Here is a 17480-nt window from a genome sequence, read left to right on the forward strand (position 1 = left end):
ACTTTCCATCACAGTTTCAGTCTAGTTAGTAGAAGGATGACTTTCCATCACAGTTTTAGTCTAGTTAGTAGTAGGATGACTTTTCATCACAGTTTCAGTCTAGTTAGTAGTAGGATGACTTTCCAACACCGTTCCAGTCTAGTTAGTAGTAGGACTTTTCATCACAGTTTCTTTCCAGTTAGTAGTAGGACTTTACATCAGTTTCGGGCTAGTTAGTAGAACATTTCATCACAGTTTCGGTCTAGTTAGTAGTAGTATAACTTCACTGTTTTGACTTAAAAGTAAGTCTTATAGTATATATTCAGCATATGTTAAAGCAAAATAAAGATGTGTAGTTAAACATTTATTTCTAGGGCACTCAACAGTAATAATTGATCACATGTAATCTAATGCATATCAAATGTTTTTATTTTTATAGGGTCCCTTCACAATGTAACACATTTACTGGCAACACCCTGATTATTAAACAAAAATACATTTTCACATTTATATATTGGTGACAGAGTAATGGTAGACAGAAAAGTCCCCTGAGAACTGGAATTATTGGGGAGCGAATGTAAGACTGGAAAATCCTCTGTCATTGCTGGTGGTGATCAATATGTCAGCCGCCATTTTGCTGAGTGAAATCTCACTGGGTAGGTGTGAAATGGCACCCTATTCCCTATATAGTCTGTAGTCAAAAGTAGTACACTATATAGGAGATTGGGTGCCATTTAAGAAGCAACACTGTACTGTTCATCTGGGAGATGTGTTCCGGAATGTTGTAGATGTAGTCTTCTCAGTCTTCATTTGGGCAGATGTGCGTGCCCTGTTAGAACTGCAGCTGGACCTGTTGGGCTTGGTATGTATCGAAGTCCCCAGGGATTGTATCTAAAGGGAGAGGGCGAGATAAGTAATATGGAATCTGTGCATGGAAATAGGCCAACCTACTGTAAATGAGTCATACTGTAAGTTAGTTGGTGTCTGTAGTACGTCCAAATGTCTTTACAATACCACACAACCAACAGACCAATATAATTAAAGGGGCATTCTGCAGTTGCTGCATCCATTTGTTTTCATAAATTAAGGATATGTACCCATTGATTCTTGAAGAATATAACTTAGAACTTAAGCTTAGTTCAACTATCGTACTGCATCAGAAACCAAAATATAAGCCTGTTTTACTCTGTTTATAAACAAAGTAAATGTAAACATACTATATAGCCTCAAACCATGTTTGAAACTATAATGTTGATATCATGGATATCAGTCCATGCATCCATAGCAGTGTATATGAATTTGGAGTGGTTATATTCCTCTAGTCCCATCCCTCAGCTGTTAACCGAAAAAGGGGTGGGGAAAACACTTCATTGTTTCAACTGCTGATTGCCTCAAATGTATTTCTCTCTAAAACCTCAAACTAGTCGTATGTGTGCCAAGAGGTAATTTAGATGGAGTCTATATAAATGCGGCCACAGTATCACTTCATGCTAATGTGAAGGCATAGAAGCAGGCACAAAATATAGGTAAATGCAGTTCCCCTTTAGCCAGAGACCAGTTTCATCCATTTCTCAATACAGGAATTATATTATCGGGATGCTGCAAGGCAATCATTCTGTAATTGATTCCCTAAGGTCCTCATTCTCCTCTACTTCCTGCTTGTTAAAAGGGTATTCTAAAGGGGGGGGGGGGTCAGCATTAGTGTGCTGCTCACCATTGCAGCGGTAGCGTAGGTTAGCCCAGATGATGTTCTCCTGAGAGAAGCAAAAGACGCCCAGTCTGCCTCCTCTCATGGTGGTGTCTATGATGATGCCTGTGTCTGCCACTAGCTGAGGACCCTCATAGAAACGCACCCTGAACATGGCACACACAAACACATAGGGAGACCAGTGAGGAACACAAAAATATGACAAAGGCTGCGTTTACACAGGCAGACCAATTATCTTCCCAATAATTCTGCAAAGATCAGAATTAGGCTGTCTGTGTAAATGCAGCCAAAATATGACCATCTCGAACCAGAATAGTTACAGCACCAGTCAAAAGTTTAGAGACACCTACTGATTTAAGGGTTTTTCATAATTTTTACTATTTTCTACAATGTAGAAAAATAGTGAAGAGCTCAAAACTATGAAATAACACGTATGGAATCAAATCAAATCAAATTTTATTTGTCACATACACATGGTAAGAAGATGTTAATGCGAGTGTAGCGAAATGCTTGTGCTTCTAGTTCCGACAATGCAGTAATAACCAACAAGTAATCTAACTAACAATTCCAAAACTACTGTCTTATACAGTGTAAGGGGATAAAGAATACGTACATAAAGATATATGAATGAGTGATGGTACAGAGCAGCATAGGCTCTACAGTAGATGGTATCGAGCACAGTATATACATATGAGATGAGTATGTAAACAAAGTGGCATAGTTAAAGTGGCTAGTGATACATGTATTACATAAGGATGCAGTAGATGATATAGAGTACAGTATATACGTATGCATATGACATTAATAATGTAGGGTATGTAACATTATATTAGGTAGCATTGTTTAAGGTGGCTAGTGATATATTTTACATCATTTCCCATCAATTCCCATTATTAAAGTGGCTGGAGTTGAGTCAGTGTCAGTGTGTTGGCAGCAGCCACTCAATGTTAGTGGTGGCTGTTTAACAGTCTGATGGCCTTGAGATAGAAGCTGTTTTTCAGTCTCGGTCCCAGCTTTGATGCACCTGTACTGACCTCGCCTTCTGGATGATAGCGGGTTGAACAGGCAGTGGCTCGGGTGGTTGTTGCCCTTGATGATCTTTATGGCCTTCCAGTAACATCGGGTGGTGTAGGTGTCCTGGAGGGCAGGTAGTTTGCCCCCGGTGATCCGTTGTGCAGACCTCACTACACTCTGGAGAGCCTTACGGTTGTGGGCGGAGCAGTTGCCGTACCAGGCGGTGATACAGCCCGCCAGGATGCTCTCGATTGTGCATCTGTAGAAGTTTGTGAGTGCTTTGGTGACAAGCCAAATTTCTTCAGCCTCCTGAGGTTGAAGAGGCGCTGCTGCGCCTCACGATGCTGTCTGTGTTTACGGACATATTCAATCAATCCCTATACCAGTCTGCTGTTCCCACATGCTTCAAGAGGGCCACCATTGTTCCTGTTCCCAAGAAAGCTAAGGTGACTGAGCTAAACAACTACCGCCCCGTAGCACTCACTTCCGTCATCATGAAGTGCTTTGAGAGACTAGTCAAGGACCATATCACCTCCACCCTACCTGACACCCTAGACCCACTCCAATTTGCTTACCGCCCAAATAGGTCCACAGACGATGCAATCTCAACCACACTGCACACTGCCCTAACCCACCTGGACAAGAGGAATACCTATGTGAGAATGCTGTTCATCGACTACAGCTCGGCATTCAACACCATAGTACCCTCCAAGCTCGTCACCAAGCTCGAGACCCTGGGTCTCGACCCCGCCCTGTGCAACTGGGTACTGGACTTCCTGACGGGCCGCCCCCAGGTGGTGAGGGTAGGCAACGACATCTCCTCCCCGCTGATCCTCAACACAGGGGCCCCACAAGGGTGCGTTCTGAGCCCTCTCCTGTACTCCCTGTTCACCCACGACTGCGTGGCCACGCACGCCTCCAACTCAATCATCAAGTTTGCGGACGACACAACAGTGGTAGGCTTGATTACCAACAACGACGAGACGGCCTACAGGGAGGAGGTGAGGGCCTTCGGAGTGTGGTGTCAGGAAAATAACCTCACACTCAACGTCAAACAAAACTAAGGAGATGATTGTGGACTTCAGGAAACAGCCGAGGGAACACCCCCCTATCCACATCGATGGAACAGTAGTGGAGAGGGTAGCAAGTTTTAAGTTCCTCGGCATACACATCACAGACAAACTGAATTGGTCCACTCACACTGACAGCGTCGTGAAGAAGGCGCAGCAGCGCCTCTTCAACCTCAGGAGGCTGAAGAAATTCGGCTTGTCACCAAAAGCACTCACAAACTTCTACAGATGCACAATCGAGAGCATCCTGGCGGGCTGTATCACCGCCTGGTACGGCAACTGCTCCGCCCTCAACCGTAAGGCTCTCCAGAGGGTAGTGAGGTCTGCACAACGCATCACCGGGGGCAAACTACCTGCCCTCCAGGACACCTACACCACCCGATGTTACAGGAAGGCCATAAAGATCATCAAGGACATCAACCACCCGAACCACTGCCTGTTCACCCCGCTATCATCCAGAAGGTGAGGTCAGTACAGGTGCATCAAAACTGGGACCGAGGGACTGAAAAACAGCTTCTATCTCAAGGCCATCAGACTGTTAAACAGCCACCACTAACATTGAGTGGCTGCTGCCAACACACTGTCATTGACACTGACCCAACTCCAGCTACTTTAATAATGGGAATTGATGGGAAATGATGTAAATATATCACTAGCCACTTTAAACAATGCTACCTTGAATAATGTAGGGTAAGTAACATTATATATCTCATATGCATATGTATATACTGTACTCTACATCATCGACTGCATCCTTATGTAATACATGTATCACTAGCCACTTTAACTATGCCACTTTGTTTACTTTGTCTACACACTCATCTCATATGTATATACTGTACTCGATACCATCTACTGTATGCTGCTCTGTACCATCACTCATTCATATATCCTTATGTACATATTCCTTATCCCCTTACACTGTGTATAAGACAGTAGTTCTGAAATTGTTAGTTAGATTACTTGTTGGTTATCACAGCATTGTCGGAACTAGAAGCACAAGCATTTCGCTACACTCGCATTAACATCTGCTAACCATGTGTATGTGACAAATAAAATTTGATTTGATTTGAATTCAGTTTGTCTGTGACGTGTATGCCGAGGAACTTAAAACTTGCTACCCTCTCCACTACTGTTCCATCGATGTGGATAGGGGGGTGTTCCCTCTGCTGTTTCCTGAAGTCCACAATCATCTCCTTAGTTTTATATATATATATGCGTCGCGGAAGTTAGAGTAACAATGATCCAATGTTTTTCCACCCCTGGTTGCGCAATCGATATGCTGATAAAAATTTAGGGAGTCTTGTTTTCAGATTAGCCTTGTTAAAATCCCCAGCTACAATGAATGCAGCCTCCGGATAAATGGATTCCAGTTTGCAAAGAGTCAAATAAAGTTCGTTCAGAGCCATCGATGTGTCTGCTTGGGGGGGAACATATACGGCTGTGATTATAATCGAAGAGAATTCTCTTGGTAGATAATGCGGTCGACATTTGATTGTGAGGAATCAGGTGAACAGAAGGATTTGAGTTCCTGTATGTTTCTTTGATCACACCATGTCTCGTTAGCCATAAGGCATACGCTGCCCCTCTTCTTACCAGAAAGATGTTTGTTTCTGTCGGCGCGATGCATGGAGAAACCCGCTGGCTGCACCGCCTCCGATAGAGTCTCTCCAGTGAGCCATGTTTCCGTGAAGCAAAGAACGTTACAGTCTCTGATGTCCCTCTGGAATGCTACCCTTGCTCGGATTTCATCAACCTTGTTGTCAAGAGACTGGACATTGGCGAGAAGAATGCTAGGGAGTGGTGCACGATGTGTCCGTCTCCGGAGTCTGACCAGAAGACCGCCTCGTTTCCCTCTTTTACGGAGTTGTTTTTTTGGGTCGCCGCATGGGATCCATTCCGTTGTCCTGGTTGAAAGGCAGAACACAGGATCCGCGTCGCGAAAATCATATTCTTGGTCGTACTGATGGTGAGTTGACGCTGATCTTATATTCAGTAGTTCTTCTCGACTGTATGTAATGAAACCTAAGATGACCTGGGGTACTAATGTAAGAAATAACACGTAAATTATTTTTTTTAAACTGCATAGTTTCCTAGGTGCGCGAAGCGAGGCGGCCAGCTCTGTCGGCGCCGGAATCATGTAGTAACCAAGAGTGTTAAACAAATCAAAATATATTTTATGTTCTTCAAAGAAGCCACCATTTGCACACTCTGGCCATTCTTTCAACCACCTTCATGAATTAGTCACCTGGAATGCATTTCAATTAACAGATGTGCCTTGTTAAAAGGCAATTTGTGGAATTTCTTTCCTTCTTAATATTTTTATTTCTCTGTTATTTTACCAGGTAAGTTGACTGAGAACACGTTCTCATGTACAGCAACGACCTGGGGAATAGTTACAGGGGAGAGATGAATGAGCCAATTGTAAACTGGGGATTATTAGGTGACCATGATGGTTTAAGGGCCAGATTGGGAATTTAGCCAGGACACCAGGGTTAACACCCCTACTCTTACAATAAGTGCCATGGGATCTTTAATGACCTCAGAGAGTCAAGACACCCGTTTCATCCCTTCCAAAAGGCAGCGTCCCCAATCACTGCCCTGGGGCATTGGGATATTTTTTAGACCAGAGGAAAGAGTGCCTCCTACTGGCCCTCCAACACCACTTCCAGCAGCATCTGGTCTCCCATCCAGGGCTTGCTTCAGAAGCAAGCCAGCAGTGGTATGCAGGGTGGTATGCTGCTGGCAAATGCATTTGAGCCAATCAGTTGTGACAAGGTAGGGCTGGTATACAGAAGATAGCCCTATTTGGTAAAATACCAAGTCCATATTATGGCAAGAACAGGTCAAATAAGCAAAGAGAAAAAAACAGTCCCTCATTATTTTAAGAAATGAAGGTCAGTCAATGCGGAAAAGTTCAAGAACTTTGAACATTTCTTCAAGTGCAGTTGCAAAAACCATCAAGCGTTATGATGAAATTGGCTCTCATGAGGACCTCCACAGGAAAGGAAGACCCAGAGTTACCTCTGCTGCAGTGGATAAGTTCATTAGAGTTAACTGCACCTCAGATTGCAGCCTAAATAAATATTTAATGGAGTTCAAGTAGCAGACACATCTCAACATGAACCATTCAGAGGAGACTGCATGAATCAGGCCTTTATGGTTGAATTGCTGCAAAGAAACCACTACTAAAGGACACCAATAAGAACAAGAGACTTGCTTGGGCCAAGAAAAACACAAGCAATGAACATTAGACGGGTGGAAATCTATCCTTTGGTCTGATGAGACCAAATTTGAGATTTTTGGTTCAAACCGTTGTGTCTTTCTGAGACGCAGAGTAAGTGAACGGATGTTCTCCGCATGTGTGGTTCCCACCGTGAAGCATGGAGGAGGAGGTGTGATGGTGTGGGGGTGCTTTGCTGTTGACACTGTCAGTGATTAATTTAGAATTCAAGGCACACTTAACCAGCATGGCTACCACAGTATTCTGCAGCGATAGGCCATCACATCTGGTTTGCACTTAGTGGGACTATTATGTGCTTTTCAACAGGACCCAAAACACACCTCCAGGCTGTGTAAGGGCTATTTGACCAAGAAGGAGAGTGATGGAGTGCTGAATCAGATGACCTGGCCTCCACAATCAGCCAACCTCAACCCAATTGAGATGGTTTGGGATGAGTTGGAGTGCAGAGTGAAGGAAAAGCAGCCAACAAGTGCTCAGCATATTTGGGAACTCCTTCAAGACTGTTGGAAAATAATTCCTCATGAAGCTAGTTGAGAGAATGCCAAGAGTGTGAAAAGCTGTCATCAAGGCAAAGCGTGGCTACTTTGAAGAATCTCAAATATAAAATATATTTTAATTTGTTTAACACTTTTTTGGTTACTACATTTCAATTTTATTATTTGACCTTTTTTTATAAAGGTTTTTCTCATTGAGATAACATCTTTTTCTAAGAGAGACCTGGTCCAATAGCAGCAGGGGGAACAATGTTTCAGACAAAACAACTTACATACACTAACACAACATTAAACAAAACTATAAACACAGATACAGTACAACAACTACATTAGAGACAATTACACTCTTCTATGATATAAACATCGAACAAGTGTTTAAACTTCACCAACGAGACTAGATCATCAAATTTTAAAATGTTCTGGAGAGAATTCCAGGACTACGGAGCTAAGTAACTAAAACTATTTCTACCATGACCTGTTCTAATTTTTGGTACTGTTCGAAGCAAATGCGGATGGGACTGTAATTGATATTTATTTACCGACCTGACTAAAAAAGAAAAGAACAATAATTTGTGTAAATTCCTTCGTAAACCAAGGGTTCTCTCTGCCCTTACTCCTGATTTTATTTTCAGGGGCCTATTGCATACATCCTGGAATGTGTTGTGGAAGTAAGAAAAGGCTAGTTCAACATAAGGGATTAATTCCATTCCATTCAATGCTATATACATCATGTGAAAAACTTTGAATGTCAAACTGCTTCCAGTTTCTTTTCGTAATGACACGTGGAGATTTCTTAGGAATTTTGCCATCTCTCACACAGGCAATAGCACAGTGATCACTTGTCATTTGCAAAAATACCAGAAGCATTAAAACGATGAGGAGTATTGGTTAAGATCAAATAAATCAAAGAGGATATTTCATATTCAACCTAGTTACACTGTTGACAATCTGAGTGAGATTATAGGTATTGCATAGAATTTTGAGTTGATGTTAGCCAGTCCTGAATCAGATCACCCATCAGGACAAACTCAGAATTGACATTCTGTGATAACAATTTGAAAATACAATCCAGAGAGCCAACAGTAGCAGATGGAAGTCTAGAACAACAAGATAGAACAATATTTAAAGATGCACCAAGGTTTAGGTTGAAAGACAGATATTCAAATTGCTTAGGTTTAGTAACAGAAATCAGAAAACCACAGGGAACTTGTCTTTTACGTATACAGCAACATCAACACCCATAGATTTACCATCTGTACAAAAAACATTGAAACCGTTTATGCCAATATTTTTGTCTGTAATAGATTTTTTAAGCCAGGTTTCAGAAAGCATAAATACATCAGGGTCGCAGTTTTTATCCATACATCCACCAAATCAAACTTCGGCAGAAGACTTCTTACATTCATATGCAAAAACTTCAGGCCACTCTGACTACTTAATTCGACAGGGGTAAGAATGTCAGGACCTGGGTTAGACAATTTCCAGACAATAGAAGCAGCAAGATAATGGCAAGTCTAGATCGAGGGTTGCAACATTTGGATTTACAGACAGCACTTGAACGACTGGTACTGTATGTTAGAACTGGAAGATGTTTCCTATTGTGGTAAAGAATACCATTTGGATAATATGATAAGAGAAAACATGCATGAAAATAATTTTGTGTTGTTCAAGTTCAACAGTCTGTGTTCTTATAAAATGTTGTCAGTTCAATCAGTTGTACACGTAAAGCCACAAATTAAAATTGAGTGTATTATCAAAGGACAAGGTCATGTCATAAATGTCAAACTGCGCCAAAGGCCATCAAACACCTATGACTTGTGTCTAACAGCAGCCTACTACCTGATGTATCCATCTTGGGGCCTGTGTTGCAAGAACCAGCGGTAGGAGGTCTTGTCCTTCCAGCCCACGTTGCGGGCATCTTTCCACAGCAGGTTCACCTGGTCATTGGTGTCTCCGGTGTGCCACAGGGAGTTACGTAGATTTTCCCCTGGTCCCGTGTTGGACTTTACAGCCTAGTTGTCAACACAATTGCATAGGCACCAATGTTACATAACTGTGGATCTCTTCCAATGTATCAATCTGGGCAGGTGTTTTAATAGTTCAGCTCAAGGGGGAAGAAACTGGAAAATGTATCTATTCTCCATTGAGCTGGTTTTTAGTCTAGGAGTAGACTTAATCTTGGTCTAAGAAACTGGCCCTATGGGTATTCCCTACAAAGGGCGAGTTGTGTGTAGGTCAGACTATTGACCGAGTTGTGGTGTGGTGGCATGAATTTGTATATGAACTTGACTTTTACTACGACTGGATATATAGTATGTGCGTATAGTATTTTGTTTTACCTTCAGTTGTATCCCTGGTTCTGCCACAGCTCTGAACGGATTGGCCTGCCAGTAGATCTGCTCAACTTGTTTCCACATCACTACGTAGAAGGAGGAAGAGTCCTGGTAGCCAAAGATGAAGCCTGCATAGTCGTCGTCTGTTACCGTATTCACATGGAACGTCCCTTCGAAGTCAACGCCGTTGAAAGCCGTGTAACCTTGAGAGTATGGCGTGAGTTTGGGTCAGGGTGTGTTTCTAAAGGTACATAAATTGGTTTATTGAATGAATCCAACGTGAGACACAGTGTGATTGCTGTTCTTACCAACAGCCAGTCCAGGGTCACTGTTCATAGTTTGGACGATCTCTCTACCCTGTGGAAAGAGAATCAGGTAAAATGATGGAACTTAAGCAGTTAACATGTCTCCTGGCAATTATTTGTATATACTGTAAGACCCTTTGACTTAGATTAGATTTAATGCATGCATCAATACCTGATCGAGCACCACCCAGTTAGGATCTATCTGTGCGTCTCCCTCCGGGTCCAGCACCACTGTCTGGTAGGCCCTGAAGTCTGTGAGAGTAACCTCAGCGTTCTCCGGGCACACATCGATGCTGTCGATGATGGTGTCGTTGTCAAAGTCGTTCTCGCACGCATTCCCAACCCCATCACCTGTAACAAGAAAATCGAAAGAAATGTGTGACTTTGAAGACACAGGATAACATTAATATCAAAATGACACGGATATATTGAAGAACTGTTTTGAAACTGGGCTGAAAAATGGCTAGACTCACCGTCAGAGTCCTCCTGCAGAGGGTTGGGAATGAGGCGACAGTTGTCCGGTCCCGGGGGCAGAAGGTCAGGAATACCATCATTGTCATCGTCGTTGTCACACTCGTCCCCCAGGCCATCCTTGTCCGTGTCCAGCTGGGCGCTGTTGATGACCGCAGGGCAGTTGTCCTGAGAGTCCTGGTGACCGTCACCATCACTGAGAATAGTAGAGAAAAAAACACAAGGAGACCAATACAGAGATTTGGCTGGGGTAGGATTCAGCATTGGAGACCATTTTACAGTTCTCACTGTTGTGGGTTTATGAAAGTTTAAGTGTTGATCCAAAGTCATTACATAACATATAAAATAATATTTGGAAGGTCATTTTTAATAATGGAGTACCAATAGATTGGATCCACACGCACAGGCCTACAACGGTTAAAGGCAGGGAGGTGGAAAGAAAGCTAGTTAGTAACACTACTATACCTGTCCTTATTGGTGTCACAAGGGTCTCCGATCAAGTCGTTGTCCATATCCAACTGTGGAAACATAAATATCATTCAAACAAACCAAAGTTGGTTGTGCTGCTACGTACAACATGTTGTAATGACTAGAATGTGTACAAGTACAGCCAATACGAAACCAGACCTGGTCAGGGTTGGGAACATAAGGGCAACTGTCACAGGCATCTCCGACTTTGTCCCCATCTCGATCCTTCTGGTCAGTATTGGGAACCCTTTTGCAGTTGTCCAGGTTATTGGGGATTCCTGTAGTAGGGAAGATTAGCTTTGTCATATGTCAATTGACATGTATTACAGCAATAGCAGAATTAGTCTTGTCACGGTCAAATACTGTCTATGTATACTGACCGTCGCCATCAATGTCTTCGTCACATTCGTCACCCAGTCTATCAACATCAGTGTCTTTCTGGTCGTTGTTTTTGATCATACGGCAGTTGTCACAGGCGTCTCCAAAGTCGTCTTCGTCCACGTTTCTTTGGTTGACGTTTGGTACCAGCACACAGTTGTCCTACCATAGAGGCATCAGAGTCTTATCAGAGCCTGTCTTTACACTAAGATACAAAATAGGGTGTAAATACTTGTAGTAAGCATGAGCGAGAGAGAGACCAGTAACCTGTGTATTTAAGATTCCATCCCCATCTGCATCCTCATCGCAGGCGTCTCCTATACCATCCTTGTCTGCGTCCTCTTGGCCAGAGTTGGGTACCGTTTGACAGTTATCCTATATAAAGCACATGACTGTGACTTAATTTTTCTGCTTTAGATTTTTCTGTCTGTTTGAAATAGTATAGACACAGTTCTCCTTTGTCTTTTCAAGGTGATAATAGTGTATTACCTTGGCACAGTTCCTCTCGGCACATTCCTGTTTCTCATCAGGGAAGCCATCAATGTCAATATCAGATCCGCAGAAGTAGCCATTGCCAGCCCATCCCACCCCACACTGTGAATCAGGATAAAGACAGAGTTATGGACTGTACATGAAATGTCAATTAACATTCAATTCCATTTCAGCAGAATCGATAGAGGGCAATCTGCATCCAACAGAATGCTATAGACAACATGTATTAAAAGGAGCAGTATACATTTAGGTTGTATTCATATTGATCCATTGCAACATAATCGTATCCCATTACCTGACACTCTATTTTCCCATCTCGTTGGACAATACACTCTCCGCTGGCATGGCAGGGGTTGGGCTGGCCATTACCACATGCTCTCTCAGGCTTACAGCCCTTGCGCTGATCCCCAACATAGCCTGCCTTACAGAGGCCACACCTAAATGAGCCCTGACAACAACAAACACCGCCACCACATTGTAAACTTAGTTCCTCAAGACCTCAGAGGAAAGACCTCTGGATTTTCAAATATACACTATTGAGTGGCATTGATTGGTTATTATTTATACTTACAGGTGTGTTTACACAATTGGAATTTTCCACACAACCTCCATTCTTGGGTCCTTCGCACTCATTGATGTCCTTGCAGACCTGAGTAGAATTCAAATACAAAAAAAGAAAGCCATAATGCATATGTCTTCAAACAAAACCTTACACGTTGCCAATGCCAAGCTCATAAGCTTTTTGCTTGAGCCAAAATGCCTACCTGTTTGTTTTTAGTGGCGTAGGAGAGGCTTATTCCCTGCACCTGAGGGCCAGTGTAGCCAGTTGGACAGGGGCCACAGCGGAAACCTGGGGACGTGTTTATGCAGCGCACACCCATGTGGCAAGGCTTCACCACACACTACACAGGAGCAGAGGAGAGAGAGTGTATTAATATGTTCGAAATGTGACTCTTCAATAGATATTAGAATTTACCATTGAGATATCATGAAATCAGACACTTTAACAGTTGATTTAAAACCAACGTACACAATAACTTGTGCAATACACAATAACACATACTATGAGTACATGATCGTGTTTCAATTTAGGCCCACTACAGAATACTAGGTGAATTTGTTTTTTGGGGGGAGGTGGGGGTGTTTGCTCAAGTGTCCTACCTCGTCCACATCCATGCATCGGGTACTGTTGCCCACCATGCCCTCAGGGCAGGGGCCACACTTGATGCCGCCAGCCGTTTCAATGCACTTTACCCCCGGGGGGCAGGGGTTAGGGTCACAGGAGGGGCGAGAAGGACCTTGCATGCCTGGGGGGGGGTGATAAGTCATCCATCAGCCAAGTAGACCACCTGAATTAATGTTCTGAATTGTAGCGCTCTCCCATACAATGTCTCCATCTACTGGAGGCAATGAAACTTAATTGGCTCATTCATCCCCCCTCCTCTCCCCTGTAACTATTTCCCAGGTAGTTGCTGTGTCACGTAGAGTAGGCCAGAAGGCTAAACTGGATAACCTAACCTCTATCAAAATAAAAAGATGGCGGAACCGCAAAAGTCCTTCTGTGCAAAGGTGTTTATTTACAAGTGATTCCGGAACAAAAGAACAACAGTACTGCCATCAACGTCTACCTTATGGGACAGCTTAAAAACAATGCTGCCCCATCCACAGCTCAATCCAAAACAAAAACCTCCATGACTGAAAGAGAGGCTCCTTTTGTAGGGCTAGCCCCTCCCCTCAGAACAATTAACCCTAATTAATTAATCAATTAACAAAACAAACCTACATTTTCCATGAACTACACATACTAAAGGATATACATTGCAACACGGTTTTAAACAATATCACAACATAACATTTACAACATTACATCACTACTGACAATATCTTTCAATATGCCCATATGCATTACTGAGCCATTTGGGACAGGCACTATAAAGCCAACCCAATTCCCTTAGCTCGGGTCCTTTTCCAGCATACCCGGAAGCTACAGAGATGGAGAGAGAGGAACAGAACAAACAAACAATGCGCTCATCCACAACATTGATAAGTACAATAATACTTATTGTATCTCTCAAATATGAACACTGACAGGTGTGAAATGCATGCACCAAGACAGAAGTTAATTTGTGTGTCGACCCACATTGTTAACTTATCTTATAATGGCGCAGGGAGGAGTGAAGAATATGTGTGTGCATTAAAGAACCAAATGCTGCCCGCGGCCAGTGACGGACTTCTCCGTCACATGCTGTAAATGAGAATTTGTTCTGTCGACTTATCTGGTAAAAATAAATAAAATAAAAAACATGGCATTTTCTAGTTGTTTACATTTTCCATTGAATATTAATATGTTGATTTATGTACTGTATATATTCAAAAGTACATGAAAGCCAATAATATGATAAATGTACCATATTTACATATAATAGAGATAGCAATCATGCTGTTGATATATTGGTGAAATGTTCTATGTGGAATGTATACATAATTATATATTAAATATGTACTTATTAATGTATGTACTGTATTCAAAATACAGTAACTGTTTTATGGGCCTGAAGGAGCTCTAGCCTGCTACACCACAGTATTTACTGCCATCCAACTGGCATATCTATTTCTGCTGGCTGGCCTAGGCTACTCACCACAGGCTTCACACTCCATCACTGTGTTCTTCAGGAACACAATCTCTTGGATCTGAATGGAGGTACAAATACACTATTAGTTCACATTAAACTGTATGGGACCATGTACTGGACCTGAAATCCTCACAGAGAGTTGCCCTGTACGTCCAAAAGGTGGCTTTACCTGTTGTTTCAGCAGTTCTTTGATCTCAGCCAGAGCTTGATTTGTTCCCTTGATCTGATTGATGATTTCTCCATCTGAAAATTAAATATTTCATAATACTGTATTAGCGACACATTGGCAATGGACAGAACATACTTCCTGTTCCAGTATACTACGTTTCAACCAAAGTCAAAGGACGAGTCAGTTGATAGTAAGAATAGACATTTTAGGTGAATGGGGTGTTATCATCATAGGATGCCAAGATCAACTCAAACTAATGTCAACCCCACCGAAGTCCTCCTCATGTTGCAACAGAATGTTCGTCACATCACAAAGCTCTTGCTCGTACACTTTAAAAAAATAAAAGTGCTATCTAGAACCTAAAAGGGTTCTTCGGCTGTTCCCATAGGAGAACCATTTGAATAATGCTTTTTTGGTTTAAGGTAGAACCCTTTTGGGTTCCATATAGAATAATTTTTACAGAGGGTTCTACATGGAACCTAGAAGGGTTCTACCTGGAACCAAAAAGGGTTATCCTGTGGGGACAGCTGAAGAAACCTTTCAGAAACCTTTTTTTCTACCTCATTCCTCTTCTTGTGACATTGTTTTGGAAGCACATCTGTGTTGGCCTCAAGTCATCAGTGAGCAATGAGTTGGGGATGAACTATGCAGATGTCCTTCTATAAAACAACATAATCCACTTCCCCATTCATCATCTTTACTACCTGAGTGGGCTCTCTGCCTCTGCGCTACTATCCCCCTGCCACAAGAGCTGGCATTCCAAGACTATCCGTTGGCCTGAATTACATGCATACTCAAACACAGAGACTTACATGTCGTGGGGTTTGTGCCAAATGCTTTTTCCTACTGCTGCAAAACCAATTTGTCTCAAATTTGGATCGATAAAGGAATTCATTGAATTTTTCACACTAATTTCAATGTGAAAGATATCGAATAGGAGCTTGGAAAGAACAGAGCAGATACTATACTGGAGTCTGGTTAAGTTTCACAGTTGTTGGCAAGAATCATGGCAAGGTCACTCACTTTAAGGCTTAATTAATTATGGACTCCTGTGGATGTTAGATTTACAGGGCATGAGGTCTGGGCCTTACCCAGGAAGAAGTGTCCCAGATGAATAGGATGCTGGGATAACCTGGTATGTGGGGACTGTTGTGCTGCTCCAATAGGAACATACTAGATATATTATTTGACCTAGGACAACTCCTTAGGGATCTGTGTTGTGTCAACATCTCTTGAGCATGGAGGAGGGGAAGTGTGGTCTTCACATTAGGAGCTGAAATGTTTTCTGTATGAATTCCTAGCAAACAGGCTCCAGAAATAATGGTGTGAACACTACGATGACACTACCAGTGTGATTTGACAAGTTGCTCAACAGCATAAGCTGCTGAATGAATCAGCCCATTGGCCATGAAGATGATAGGACTTAACAATTCAGATGTGTAAATGAATGCTGAATATGAATGCTGAAAATAAGGAATATGCTTAATAAAAACAGTGACATTCAATTGGGATGATTATCATATAAACGTAGCATTTTAGACAAATATAATTTTATGTGACATTGACAAGACATTTATTTTACATTTATCACAGGCTCCCAAAATAATTTGATCTGTAAAGGTGGTAACACTTTATAATAACTTCCAAGAAGTTAGCATTAATAAACTATTTATATACTATTAATAATAACTCATGTATAGAAATAATTATTTGTAAACATTTATAAACATGTATAAGCATTTATAAGCACTACAATTCGTAATCATTTATACAATTTATAATCATTAATTTATAAATGCCTTATTCATGACACTGTTATTATAAGGTGTTACCAGACTTTCAAATCTCTCCAACATTTTTGACCTACAAGTATATATTAAGTTCTCACTAAAGATACTAAAGTGATTATAGACATACCTCTCTGACCAGCTACTAGCTCACTGCTCACACTGAGAGAAATCACCAACACCAGGATCCACAGCATGTTCTTATTTTCCCTTAAGACTTCTCTACGGCAACTGACAAGTAAAGGTATGTGAAGTCTGGAGCCACTGTGTGAAGTCTGGTGTGGTTCAACCAGGTTATCCAAATTCTGCCCCGTCTTCAAGTAGGACCAGGGAAGGCTCCTGCAGCAGGGTTTGGAGAGTCAGAGAGAGTGGGATCTGTCTCCTCTCCTGCCTGTCTTTTTATACATCTCTCCTAGAGTGACATCACCTCCGCCCAGGAAGTCCTCTGGAACCCTTCACTTTGGAATGTCCACGTAACACAGAAGCCCACTGGCCCAAAATCATGGTGCTTTCGGACAGAGTCCTCTCAACTTTGATTAAATGTAGACAAGATCCCACGAATACCAATGGGGAAATTGCTACCTAAATATGATCCCCAATCAGAGACAACAATAAACAGCTGCCTCTGATTGGGAACCATATCAGGCCACCATAGAAATACAAAAACACCTAGATGACCCACCAGTCACTATCACGCCCCAACAAACATAGAGAATAAACAGATTTCTATGGTCAGGGCATAACAGTACCCCCCCCCCCCTCCCCCAAAGGTGCGGACTCCGACCGCAAAACCTGACTCAATAGGGGAGGGTCCGGGTGGGCATCTATGATGGATGACACAGGGCGTCGGGGGCGGCTCCGGTGAAGGGGCGCATCGCTGGAAGCTCTGGACCATGGGTCATCGCTGGAGGCACCGGACCGTCGCCGGAGGAACC

At 42.4% G+C, this 17480-nt stretch overlaps 1 protein-coding gene across 2 annotated transcripts; it reads right to left on the reverse strand.

Moving 5' to 3' along the window:
- Positions 1–387: 387 nt before the first annotated feature.
- LOC123998162 (cartilage oligomeric matrix protein) lies at positions 388–16958 on the reverse strand. 2 transcript variants are annotated; one of them, XR_006832227.1, is made up of 20 exons: positions 16676–16958; positions 14759–14832; positions 14596–14647; positions 13118–13263; positions 12721–12858; positions 12528–12605; positions 12252–12404; positions 11954–12058; positions 11732–11839; positions 11467–11626; positions 11246–11364; positions 11084–11136; positions 10621–10814; positions 10320–10498; positions 10151–10199; positions 9849–10045; positions 9349–9521; positions 1694–1833; positions 726–870; positions 388–654 (listed from the first exon to the last, which is right to left on the reverse strand). XR_006832227.1 is itself a non-coding variant. In XM_046303150.1 (19 exons), the coding sequence occupies exons 1-19, from the start codon at positions 16740–16742 to the stop codon at positions 812–814; spliced, it is 2244 nt and encodes a 747-aa protein (XP_046159106.1). In that variant the 5' UTR covers positions 16743–16958; the 3' UTR covers positions 388–811. The 2 variants fall into 2 exon arrangements, 1 of the variants encoding a protein (XP_046159106.1); XM_046303150.1 differs by having other exon boundaries at positions 388–870.
- Between the last annotated feature and the right edge of the window lie 522 nt (positions 16959–17480).

The sequence above is a fragment of the Oncorhynchus gorbuscha genome, linkage group LG02, assembly GCF_021184085.1.
Source record: "Oncorhynchus gorbuscha isolate QuinsamMale2020 ecotype Even-year linkage group LG02, OgorEven_v1.0, whole genome shotgun sequence".
In the NCBI taxonomy this organism is placed as follows: Eukaryota; Metazoa; Chordata; class Actinopteri; order Salmoniformes; family Salmonidae; genus Oncorhynchus; species Oncorhynchus gorbuscha.

What these genes read in the sequence shown, in the direction of transcription:
- LOC123998162 (XM_046303150.1), bottom strand. Translation starts at nt 16,742, where the DNA reads ATGCTGTGGATCCTGGTGTTGGTGATTTCTCTCAGTGTGAGCAGTGAG. An exon ending in AAGAACTGCTGAAACAACAG is followed by an intron (nt 14,648 to 14,758) that starts GTAAAGCCACCT and finishes ACCTCCATTCAG; the next exon opens with ATCCAAGAGATTGTGTTCCT. An exon ending in CCAATTGTGTAAACACACCT is followed by an intron (nt 12,405 to 12,527) that starts GTAAGTATAAAT and finishes TGTTGTTGTCAG; the next exon opens with GGCTCATTTAGGTGTGGCCT.